The sequence below is a fragment of the Periophthalmus magnuspinnatus genome, chromosome 5 (genome assembly GCF_009829125.3).
Source record: "Periophthalmus magnuspinnatus isolate fPerMag1 chromosome 5, fPerMag1.2.pri, whole genome shotgun sequence".
NCBI lineage: Eukaryota > Metazoa > Chordata > Actinopteri > Gobiiformes > Gobiidae > Periophthalmus > Periophthalmus magnuspinnatus.
Genome location: NC_047130.1, coordinates 25,164,360 through 25,176,763, shown reverse-complemented (window position 1 = coordinate 25,176,763; position 12,404 = coordinate 25,164,360). Strand labels below are relative to the sequence as shown.

The 12,404-nt window shown below is 40.0% G+C and overlaps 1 protein-coding gene across 3 annotated transcripts; it reads left to right on the top strand.

Moving 5' to 3' along the window:
• The first annotated feature begins 648 nt into the window (after positions 1-648).
• pbrm1l (polybromo 1, like) lies at positions 649-12,337 on the top strand. Of its 3 annotated transcripts, XM_033966281.2 has the most exons (30): positions 649-766; positions 1,084-1,259; positions 1,348-1,445; positions 1,876-2,023; positions 2,105-2,251; positions 2,325-2,441; positions 2,555-2,623; positions 2,706-2,804; positions 2,881-2,966; positions 3,063-3,154; positions 3,538-3,754; positions 4,431-4,572; positions 4,649-4,734; positions 4,818-5,094; positions 5,169-5,274; positions 5,377-6,016; positions 6,101-6,324; positions 6,397-6,588; positions 6,687-6,844; positions 6,927-7,172; positions 7,700-7,845; positions 7,925-8,082; positions 8,204-8,387; positions 8,472-8,676; positions 8,951-9,149; positions 10,213-10,365; positions 11,018-11,176; positions 11,473-11,537; positions 11,628-11,832; positions 11,911-12,337. In XM_033966281.2, the coding sequence occupies exons 2-30, from the start codon at positions 1,122-1,124 to the stop codon at positions 12,072-12,074; spliced, it is 4,920 nt and encodes a 1,639-aa protein (XP_033822172.1). In that variant the 5' UTR covers positions 649-766; positions 1,084-1,121; the 3' UTR covers positions 12,075-12,337. The 3 variants fall into 3 exon arrangements, with proteins under 3 accessions (XP_033822172.1, XP_055078113.1, XP_055078112.1); XM_055222138.1 differs by lacking the exon at positions 11,018-11,176 and having other exon boundaries at positions 10,213-10,284; XM_055222137.1 differs by lacking the exon at positions 11,018-11,176.
• The last annotated feature ends 67 nt before the right edge of the window (positions 12,338-12,404 follow it).

Sequence of the window (12,404 nt, the reverse complement as noted above, 5' to 3'; positions counted from 1 at the left end):
AACAACGCCCTACTTTGCTACGGCCTCACAGAGGACCAAGGATGAAATCCCAAAGGTAGATCTTTCTGAGATCACAAAGGCATTGCCTGTTTAACAGAAGACTAGTGTTCAACATGAGTGTTTCTAACTAAGTCTGGTTGAGGACAATCTCAGTAGGTCAATTCCTATACATTCTTAATAAACCTAAATGTGCATTAATCAATAAAAAGAAATAAATGACAACAAAACAAAAAAGGAGAACGCTTTATTGACCTCGTCAGTGAGCAATATTCACAAACTAGGATGTGGCTCATTTGGCATCAAAACACTGTCTAAAAGGAAAAATCACATCACTTTTCAAAATAAAAAGACAGAGAAAATTATATTATAATTCAGAAACATATAAGACGCTTCTTTTAAGTGGCATTATTTTAGGCGCCTGCAATGAGGGTGCAAACGTTTTTTACTGAGGTTGCAATGCACCTTTGGCACCCCTAGGCCTACCGCCACATTAAAACTTATTTGCATCTTTAATTGAACTCATTTTTCTCCTCATTAAACATAAAACTATATTATCCTGTCAAATAGAAAAGGGATTGTGGTATCCAGCGCTGGTAAAACCGTGCAGCTGCAGTACCACTCCAGTCCATAGAGGGCAGGAGCAGCCACGAGGCGTGCGCTTCTCATACAAACACTTTGGTTCAGCTCCACTTCCGGTGCTCTGGAGTTTTCAAACAATAGCCAGCTGCTCTGCACGTTTGCTCAGGGAAATAAGGAGATCCTTTTGGTAAGATTACGAATTTATATTATTCCCGAGCATGTCTACATATTCAGTCAAAACATTTTGCCCTGTACGTATAGATTTTCCATTTAGATGAGATAGTAGGAAGTCTCAGAGCTAACGATGCTAGCATATGCTTTGTTTCATACATTCAAAGCGCTAGTGTAAATCGCTTATCATCCATAATAAAGCGCTGTTGCACTTGCCGTTGATATTTATTAAGTTAAGTTATTTCACACATGCAGATATCGTCTTCAGTTTAAATTATATATGTAGATCAGTTCTGCTCTTACTGATTTTGAGATTATTATCATTTATCATAGCTGTAAGCGGACTAGCCATTTGGTGTAAATAGCCAGAGATGTCAGCGAAGAGGAGGAGAGCGGTTTCCCCATCCAGCAGTGTCAGTGGCGGGGGAGACCTGGACGATGCCTCTTCCTCGACTCCTGGAAGTGGCCGCAAAAGACGACGAGTTTCAAATGTCCCTCCTGTAGACACGGTAACATTGTTTACCATTAAAGTTTATCTAAATAGTTACTATTATTTTGTGTCATCCGTGTTTTGAATGTCCTATCTTGCCCTTTTAGATTGCTGTGTGCCATGAACTCTTCAATGCTGTCAGGGACTACAAAGATAGACAAGGGAGGCAACTGTCTGAACATTTCCTGAGGGTACCAAAAAGAAGGTACGCACAATATACAACTGAGTTTAAAAATGCAGTATTGAAACTTTTTTGATGGAGGGCCCATCTATTCTTGTAACCACAGAGCCGGAAATATTCCACAATATGTCATCGAGCTTATATCTTGCATTTATTGAATTAGTTATTGCTAAAAATGCCTAGAAAAACAAACGTCCTTATTGTTAGTGGGATAACTTGGACAGATGGTGTCACTTGCATGTCTTTATGGAGACAGAAAAGTTCAATCAAAAAGTTCCCATACTGTGGTATATTTGAGGCAAAGCAATACCATCTCCATGGATACAAGCAGGACCCTTCACCAGAGACCCTGCCTAGTCCACATTTTAAGTCCAAAATACTGTGTTTCAAAGTTGTTGATAATAGTTTGCTCCATATTTTGGTGATACTGTAATTGTAATATTTTGTCATACAGGAATCAGCCTGATTACTATGATGTGGTGTCCCAGCCAATTGACATGACAAAAATTCAGTACAAACTGAAATCAGAGGATTATAATGATGTAGAGCAGCTCACTGCAGATTTTCAACTTATGTTCAACAATGCCAAGACTTTCTACCAGGTACAAAATGAATGGTTATGTCTGCCGAATTGAGTTGTTGGTGTATCAAGTTTTATACTTCTGGTTTGATTTTTGTAACAGAGTGACAGCGAGGAATACCAAGCTGCATGCAAATTGTGGGAGGTGTATTTACAAACGAGAAATGAGTTTGTTCAACCTGGAGCTGATGATGACGATGATGAAGATGCTGATGATATGGACAATACAGGAATGTCTACAGAGGAAGAGGTCATTTTGATCATTCTAACTTGGATGATAAAGAATCTTGGCTGTGTTGGAATCATGCGTTTTATTACTTCAGGTCCCAACTGGGAGTTTGAAAGAAGTATTAGAACAACTCCTGGAAGCCATTGTTTCTCATTCTGATCCCTCAGGGCGCCCAATCAGTGAGCTGTTTCAGAAACTGCCTTCCAAAGTGGTACGCGTGTGAACTAACTGTCTGATGATATGTCTTTCATTTTTTTGTCTTATTCCAGCTGGTCTCATATAAAAAGCAGTTTCACCTATTAATGTTTATTTTTTATGTTCTAGCATTACCCTGACTACTATGCCATTATAAAGGAGCCAATCGACCTCAGAACAATTACTCAAAGAATACAGGTAATGTGTTTGATATATGTTTTGAGTTTTGTCACTTGTTGATAGCTCTTCATAAAACAATATTTTTTTGGTATTATTTTAGTATTCGTACTATAAAAGTGTCAATGCCATGGCAAAGGACATTGATCTTATGGTAAAAAATGCCAAAACATACAACGAACCAGGATCTCAGGTTTTTAAGGTAAGTGCCTCAGTTTTATTAGTATATTGGTTTAGCTGGGCTTTTATTTGTGTAACTTATTACATTGTTATAACAGGATGCAAACACTATCAAGAAAGTTTTCCTACAGCGTAAGGCAGAGCTTGAACATGGGGAACCTACCAAATCAAGCCTTCGTATCAGGTACGTTTGGTGGAGTTTTGTTTTGATTATTTATGTTAAAATCAAATAAATAAATGAATATTTTGGGAAAAAAAATATGTTGCAACATTATTGCAGGAATCGTAAGTCTGGTCAGTCTGATCGACTCTCTGGTGTCAGTGCCACTCTTCAATATGGGTCCGAGAGTGAGGATGATCCTGGGATGTCAGGTAGCATCTTCAACACATTAGAAAAACAACAACACATTTACAGTTGAAACATGTCTGGAGGAATGGGCCAAAATTCCTTTCTACTATTGTGAGAAACTTGTGGAAGGATATCCAAAATGTTTAATGTAATTGTACCAAAGACTAATGAAACGTATGTAAACTTCTGACTTTGAAGAAAGTAATGAAACATTTTCTTTAAAAAAATCCTTCTGGCATTATTCTGGCATTTAGCAAATAGGAATAATTTTGGTCATTTCAATTGCCCTAAAACAGGAAACATTTGGTCTGATTTCATGTCAGACAATAAGAAAAAAAGCATATGCAGCTTTTTATATAGTGTATGTTCTTGTTGCATTTTATAGTTTCTTTTTTGCATTTTTCAGTATCTATGGGCTATGATGAAGGGGAATCTGAGTCAGAAAGCCAGTCTTCCACCATGGATGCCATCAATCCTATCTTCCAGCTTTTTGAAACCATAAGAACTGCCAGAAACAGCCAGGGGCAAGCCTTTTCAGAACCATTTCAACAACTCCCCTCTCGCCGAGAATACCCTGACTACTATCAACAGATCAAGCATCCAATTTCTATGACTCAGATTAGGTAAGTTGTATAGAAATAAAATAAAACCAATGCTATTATGAAGTTTCTAAACTAATTCTAACTACCGTATTTTCCGGACTATAAGTCGCACTTTTTTCATAGTTTGGCCGGGGGTCTTGTTCTCAGATGCAATTTTTATGTGAAACTATTAAAATATATCATTTCACATCTTCATTATTGTCACACTGGCAACAGCGCAGGGGCACTCTAAGCTTGTACCAGCGCTTCATCTACTTCCAGAGTTGATGGAGTTCAGAAGTGACACCGAGGATGAATCCTAATTCAATGGATTTAGTGATTTGGAGTGAGATCGAAAGTAAACTTGTTAGCTTGTTTTTTATGCTTTAGCTATCTGATTAACTGTTAATATCTTGACACGTGTTCAGTCGCTGTGTATGCTTCATGTAGCTGAATAAATATAAATGTGTTAATTTAGCGTGCTGTATTGTTATTCAGCTTGTTGTTTTCTATTTTGTTATTATTATAACTTGCCTTTAAAGATAAAATGTCCGTTCCTCGTCTCAGATTTTGTAAAATAAAATTCCAGACTTTTTCTGGAATTTTATTTTCTCATAGTCCAGTGCGACTTTTTTCTTCAGTATTATGCCTTTTTTTCACTGGTGCGACTTATACTCCGGAAAATATAGTAATATAAATGTTTTGTCTTATATTTCAGGCAAAAGATAAAAAATGGTGACTATGACAATTTAGATCAAATTGAAGCAGATTTGAATTTAATGTTTGAGAATGCAAAACGTTACAATATGCCAAACTCCAGCATATACAAGCGTGCTTTTAGACTTCAGCAGATAATGCAGGTGAGGTTACATCCTAAACTTAAGAAGTTTTTGGCATTGCAACAATTGAGCTTAATGAATTTACCTGGTGTTTTAGGCTAAAAAGAAGGAGCTTCTCAGAAGAGATGAAGATGATGGTGACAGTATATTATCATCGGATGCTGGAAGTGTCAAACGGAAAGGGTACAGAATATTTTTTTTACATTATAATGAAGTGTTTAAAAATTAAAAAAACAAAACATGTTTACGTTTGCTTTTATTTAAAGGTATAGAAAAGGCAAAAAAGGCAGAATGAAGGCTCTGTATGCAGCCGTGACAGAGGCTAAAGAGGCTGGTACCAATCGCCGCCTTTGTGATCTGTTTATGGTCAAACCATCCAAGAAAGATTACCCAGACTACTACAAGGTCATCCTGGAGCCCATGGACCTGAGAACTATTGAAAACAACATTAAAACTGAGCGCTATAACACAGAGGACGCACTGCTAGAAGACATGAAACTAATGTTTCGCAATGCCAGACATTACAATGAGGAGGGCTCTCAGGTGCACAAAGAAAAAAAAACAACAGTACTTTTACTTTAACATTTATTTATTTAAATATTGTTGTTTGCTGACAGGTTTATAATGATGCTGATATTTTGGAGAAGATCCTCATAGACAAACGCAAGGATCTGGGACCTTCTCCTGATGAGGAGGATGTGGCATCCCCCAAAATCAAACTTAGTAAGTGCTTAATGTTTTGACTGTCATCTGCATGAACATGTCTAATAGCACGATATGTTTTCAAACACAATAGCCCTAATGCATGTCCCTATATGTCAATAGGGAAGAGTGGTGCCTCTCCAAAGAAATCCAAATACCTCACTCCTCTGCAGCAAAAGTTAAATGAGCTCTATGATGCTGTTAGAAACTACACAGACCGCAGAGGCAGGCGTCTCAGCACCATCTTCCTCCGACTGCCCTCTCGCTCAGAGTTACCCGACTACTATGCCACGATCAAGAGGCCCATAGATATGGAGCGAGTCAGGAGCCACATGGCGGGTGGTCGATACCAGGATGTAGAGTCCCTGGTGGAGGACTTTGCTCTGATGTTCAATAATGCCTGTATGTACAATGAGCCAGAGTCTCTGATTTATCGAGACGCTCTGGTCCTGCACCGCGTCCTGCTGGAGACCAGAAAGCAACAGGAGGGGGCAGAGGACACTGGACCCCCCTCTGTGGGGGCCCAGGTCCGTGAGCTCATCAGGAACCTGTTTGTGTCAGTGATGGGACACCAGGACGAGGAGGGCCGTTGCTATAGTGACTCTCTGGCTGAGATCCCGGCTGTGGATCCAGCAACTCCGGAAAAACCTCCACTCAACCTGGAGGTGATCAGGATGAACGTGGACCGAGGACGATACAGGAGATTAGATGTCTTCCAAGATCAAATGTTTGAGGTTCTGGAAAGGGCAAGAAAATTGAACAGGTACACTTCCTAATCTGATTGTTCAGTTTGGATTATGAATCATAAACAGAAACTTTGTTCAATAATGTCCTCTCTCTTTTACAGAACTGATTCTGAAATATTTGAAGATGCTGTTGAGTTACAGCATTTTTTCATTAAGATCAGGGACGAACTATGCAAAAATGGAGAAATCCTGATGTCCACTGCCCTCAACTACACTCTGAAGCACTTCCACAATGATGTGGAGCAGGAAAAGAGGGAAAAAATACCCAAAGAGATCGAAGAGGACCGACAGAAGAAGGCAGAGGAGGCTGAGGAGGAGCAGAAGGGTTTGTAAAGACTTTCTATTAGATAACAGGGTGTTGCTAAGGTTAATATAGCAATTACCTTTTCTATGTCAGGCATTGGTAAAAGTGAGGATTCGTCCAGTGAGGCGTGGCAGTCCGAGTCCGATTCTGAGCGCGTGTACAAACAGGACTGTAGCTTTGAGAACAGCACCTATCACGTGGGAGACTTTGTTTATGTGGAGCCCTCAGAGCCCAAACTACAGCCACACATCGTCTGCATCGAACGACTGTGGGAGGATGAAAAGGGTACAACAATAATCACAGCTTTTATTACTCATAATAATTCATTGTTAGTACTGTTCATTCTCAATAGCACCTCTTCATATCTATTGTGTTGTGTCCAGGTGAGAAGTGGCTCTATGGCGGTTGGTTCTACAGACCCAGTGAAACATTTCACGTGGCCACTCGCAAGTTTCTGGAAAAAGAGGTTTTCAAGGGAGACTACTACAACAAAGTGCCCATTAGTAAAGTCCTGGGAAAGTGTGTGGTCATGTTTGTCAAAGTAAGTCTCCTTATTAGATATGTTATTATTTTAAGGTCATTCATGCTGTTATCAACACTGACTGTTCTTTTTGATTGATTAGGACTATTTCAAACTTCAACCTGAAGGCTTTCGAACAGAGGATGTGCACGTGTGTGAGTCTCGCTATACTGCCAGAAACAAGACCTTTAAGAAGATCAAGATATGGGCAATGCCTACAAGCTCTGTGAAATTTGTGCCACGAGATGTGCCGCTTCCAGTTGTCAGAGTTGCTTCTATGTTTGCCAAACCTGATCAGGACAAGCAACTGGCAATTTCATATGCAAACAGTGGCAGCTTTGTGGACAAGGTGAGTAGAAGGAGTTTGTTATAGGGAAAGATGGTAGTGATGGGGCAAGATTTCATAAGATAACATTTCTACATTCTACATTTCTGCATACAGTAGAATGATGAATGATTTTTGAAAGTTATTTTTCACTCCGTTAAGTACGGTAACTCACCAATACATGCTGTAATTCCAAACACCAGTGCTACAATGACAGCAAAATGTTATTAAATAAAGGTGTGTGAGCTTAGCTTTATTATAAATTCTGTCAAAATCTGTCTCATCATGAAACCATTGTGGGAATTGTGTGCTATCCTATCTCTACAAGACAAGTTTCTGTCTACATTTTAAATATTGACTCAAACTAACAGAGAATATAGTTGTTGTTCCTAAGGCTGACCAATGACCTTAGCACTTGGGGATCAATTGAACCAGGAGGCAGGTTACACAGGCATGTCTCAACAAGGTGCCTGTGGTTTGTGAGGGAGAAAATACTAAGCTAAAGTTGTATAAACTAATATTGCTACCCTTTGTGTGTGTGTGTGTTTTAGGAGAAAGAGGATGTCCTGATGGAGATGAGTGGAGGAGATCCTGGCTGTCGCTATTATGAGCAGCTGCGCTTCAACAACATTTGGTTCAAGGTGGGAGACTGTGTGTACATCCAGTCACATGGGCTGTCAAAGCCCAGGATTGCAAGGTGGGTTCCACTCCAGAGAATTTTCTGTTGTGTTTGCAAGCTAACTTGCATTTTAACACTGTTGTATTTATGTGTGCAGGATCGAGAAGTTATGGGTGCAGAATGGGACCGTATTTTTCTTTGGTCCAATCTTCATTAATCCAGAGGAGACCTCGCATGAGCCCACAAAGATGTTCTACAAGAGAGAGGTGTTTCTGAGCAGTCTGGAGGAGACCCTGCCAATGACCTGTGTCATAGGTAACTACTACTATTGGGGCCCTGAGGTCAAACCTTTAAAATGTGTAGCCACAACTGCAAGCTGCATTGGAAGTTGTATTTTTTGCTGTATTATAAACTATTTTGGATATTCTTTTTGCAGGAAAGTGCATGGTGTCTTCATTCAAGGACTACCTGTCCTGCAGACCCACTGAGATCCCAGAGGAGCATGTGTTACTGTGTGAGAGCCGCTACATCGACACAGAGAAACAAATGAAAAAGTTCAAGGGACTTAAGCGCTTCTCATATTCACCCAAAGTGGTGGAGGATGAGATTTACTATTTCAGGTACATTCAAACAGATATTTGACAAAATTGTTCTTGAATCTGAAAGGTGTTTACTCAAGCATCAAGCATTTTGACTACGTTTAGGAAAGTAATCGTACCTCAAAAGGAAGCTTCACCCTTTTTGGATAAGAAGATTGAGGAGCTGGAGCTGAAACTGGCAGATTTGGAGGATGGAGACGAGGACATGGAGGACATGGATGATGATGAAGAAGCCTCAGAGACGCCTCTGCCTCCAATGCAAACGCCCATGTCCAGTGATATGGACATGATGCAGTACACGCCTTCTCAGGTACTTCCCCAAACAGCCACTACTGTGTACAATAACCTTTCAATATTCAGGCCTTCCTTTAGATAAAGTTATAATTTCATAGTGAAATTTTATTTATTTATTTTTTCTATAAATGTAAATAGAATACAAATCGCAATATCCATCACACAGAATATGGGATCGTTGGTAGAACATTTTCCATTAGAAATTTTCAAATATATCCACTTAGCTAAAAGTTGACATTCAGCTAAATAACTAAAAGTTAGCAAGGCATTAAAATCAACACTTTTCATAGTCTACTCCAAAGATAAAAGGGCTCTCGAAGAAGGAAGGTGCCAAGAGGAAGATCAACATGAGCGGGTACATTCTATTCAGCAGCGAGATGAGGGCTGTGATCAAGGCCCGACACCCCGACTTCTCCTTCGGGGAGCTTAGTCGTCTGGTGGGAACCGAGTGGAGGAACCTGGAGGCCACCAAGAAAGCAGATTATGAAGGTGAGACTGGCACCAGTGGTTATGAACTCATCTAATGATGGAAACACTAGTATGCAGTATTTATATTTAATTATTTATTACCATATGTTACAGTATTAACAGCCACTAACAGGCATATGAGATTAATACACTATTAACTCATCAAATTTGAATACTATTATGGCACACACTGGCACCGATACAGTGGTCCCTCATTTATTGCAGGGGTTACGTTCTAAAAATAGCCCACAATAGGTGAAATCTGCGAAGTAGTCAGCTTTATTTTTTTTACAATTATTATATATGTTTTAAGGCTGTAAAACCCCTCATCAGAAACTTCATTCACTTTTCTCAGACAGGTATTAACATTTTCTCACATTTCTCTCTTGTTTAAACACTCTCAAATTTCAAACCTTTGTATATTATATCCCTCTTCCTTGATGATCGCTTGAAATGTGTTGTTCACATGCCTCTGCTCCGGCGGTACCTGCAGAGGCGCCTCTCCGTGCAGAGAAACACTTTGGTCCAAAGCATTTGTCGGTGCAGAACGTTTCATCGACATTGTGGGATTTGTTGGGGAGAAAACTTGCAAACATACAGCACTTTAGAGTCACACTGCGATCCAACATTTATGTAAATTTGGCTGAACACATTCTGTACTGTACAGGAGACACGGCACGGAGGAGATTGATTGACAATGGTCTACAGTCCCTTAGCCAATCAGGACGCAGGACATAATGCATGCTCATACACTGTAAAAAAAAAAATCATGCAAACTTGCTCACAAAAAAAATCCACGAAACAGCGAGACCGTGAAAGGTGAACTGCGATATAGCGAGGGTCCAGTGTATACACTTATTTCAGTCTTATATATTTTCATGTACAACTTACTCTAGAATTATAATATTAGACTTTGACAAACATTGATCCACAAAGGAAATATCTTGGACACAGTAGCTCACACATTACAATATAGAATACATTTAAATATACTGTAGGCACTTTTATATAGAATACTCTTCACTACTCTACTTCATGTTTGTCTACAATTATATTTTGAGTTTTGTGCTTGTTTTTATTTCAGAGCGTGCAGCCAAGATAGTGGAGCAACAGGAGCGGGAGAGGCCCCCCCAGAAGCAAGTGTCCCCTAGAGCAGGTACCCCTGTGGGGGCGCTGATGGGCGTGGTGCCTTCCCCCAGCACTATGGGAATGCTAAACCAGTCCATGACACCATCAGGTAACCCCTCTGAGAGACAGCACGAGTTTGACTACAGGCAGCAGGACAAAAAGGCTGGACTAAAAATGCGACATGTTTATTTTTTAAATCAGATTAATAAGTTTAAATCTCAAGCTTTTATTTTCCCATTGCATTATTTGTGCTGCAGTTTCATGTTTTATGGTTGCTTTCATTATTTGCTTTACCATTTACATTGCACGTCATTGTTTGCATGTTTGCTTGTACATTTTAGTAACGTTTTCATGGAAAGCTTATTTTACATTCTACAAGCTAACATACTTGAACTCATTGTGTCAGATTTCTTTCTCACAGGCCACTTTTAAAACTTTTCCAGTTGCGTTGTGTCATGCACTAATTTCATTACAGGCCAATCAAAGGCTTCTCTGTCAATGCTCAATCAATAAGATATTTTTATGACCTCACATGAAATTATTTTATTTTTTGTATTCTGACCTATATTCTAAATTGACATCACAAACTAAAGTGTACTTTTATTTGCATCTGCCCTTACTTGGCTATTGTGTTTCATTTAAAGTGGCTTGTAAGAAAGTGGCTGTAGTGTCATGTATAGTGCATGTTATTTTGTTATTTTTCTAGTGAGCTGCATGTCACTTATGCATGAACATGTCCTCTCCTCACCCTCTCTCCTAAGGCATGATGGGAGCTTACGGCCCACCTTACATGCCCATGCAGGGCCCTCATGAGGGCTTATTGAGTGTGGCCACAATGTCACCTCACCCCTCTGGGGTGCCCCACCTGCCTCATCACCTTCACCATGGCATGCCTGGATACCCTGGCATGCCCCATCAGGGTAAGGGCACTGTCCCAGCCACACCTGCTCAGTCACAGGCAGCCGTCTCTGCTGCTGGAGGGTTTACCTGGTGTACAGGCCGTGAGCCTGCTCTGCTTAACACTGGAGCACTCAAAGCTCTGGGGCCTTTCATCAAATGTACACATTACTCAACATCTACTACACTTTTAACATTTACACATGTAATGCATGGACATACTGATGTAGTATCTAGGATAATTTAATATTTAACATAACATCAAGATTAACTTTAAGGCTGGTATTTGTACAATATTGTCTAATGTCTAATTCTGCAGGTATGATGGGTCCAGGAATGAATGGCATGCAAGGAAGCCCAGGACAAGGGAATTTCATACAACAGGTACGACACAATATACCTCCATAGCTGGTTTCACTGTTGTCTAAGAAATGCATTGTGTATTCTATTCTAATATACATGCCATTGTTTCAGCCCGGCCTGTATAGCCCAGGTCAGCATGCCCCTCCACCTTACCCTGGACAGGGGCAGCCCTCACACCTACAGCCTACACCACCCATGTTTGTGGCCCCACCTCCAAAAACTCAGAGGGTGCTCCACTCAGAGGCCTATCTGAAGTATATTGAAGGCTTGAATGCAGAGTCCACCACTATAAGCAAATGGGACCAAACTTTAAAGGGTGAGTAAGTAACCATCTTTTTTAAGCAAAACAGGTTCATAATATGAAAGTTATTTCTACATATATGTGTTCTTGCAGTACAACGCAGAGAAGGTTACTTGACCAAAGAACAGGAGAGCCGCCTTCCTGTGCACTGGCTGAAGAGCAAAGGGGCCCACAGCTCCATGGCAGATGCACTGTGGCGATTACGTGACCTCATGATGAGAGACTCCTTGAATATTTGTCAGGCTTATAATTTATAACATGTTCTGTGTTCCCTCAGACCAATAGTAACCAGCACACCCACTTGCTCTTATTATTATGAAGCTTTGGAGTTTTAGACAGGATTCTAGGCCATATATAAGCAATATTTTATAGTCTGTTGCGATCACTTTTATATTTATTAGCTGGGATTATGATATAAATGGCAAACTGTCCACTGCTTTTTTACACCTGTATGAATTATGATGCAAAAAACTCACTCACTGTTTTGGCTTAATCTAAAAATAAATACCAATAAAAACCCTGTTATAGTTTCTTTGTTTCGCCACTGCTACAATTTAGGGGTTAGGGCACTTATTTTTGCATACATT

Bases quoted from the DNA above. Each gene is read 5' to 3' on its own strand.
- pbrm1l (XM_033966281.2), top strand. From the start codon at position 1,122: ATGTCAGCGAAGAGGAGGAGAGCGGTTTCCCCATCCAGCAGTGTCAGT. The intron at 5,275-5,376 runs GTAAGTGCTTAA...ATATGTCAATAG, and splicing joins ATCCCCCAAAATCAAACTTA to GGAAGAGTGGTGCCTCTCCA. The intron at 11,538-11,627 runs GTACGACACAAT...CCATTGTTTCAG, and splicing joins AAGGGAATTTCATACAACAG to CCCGGCCTGTATAGCCCAGG.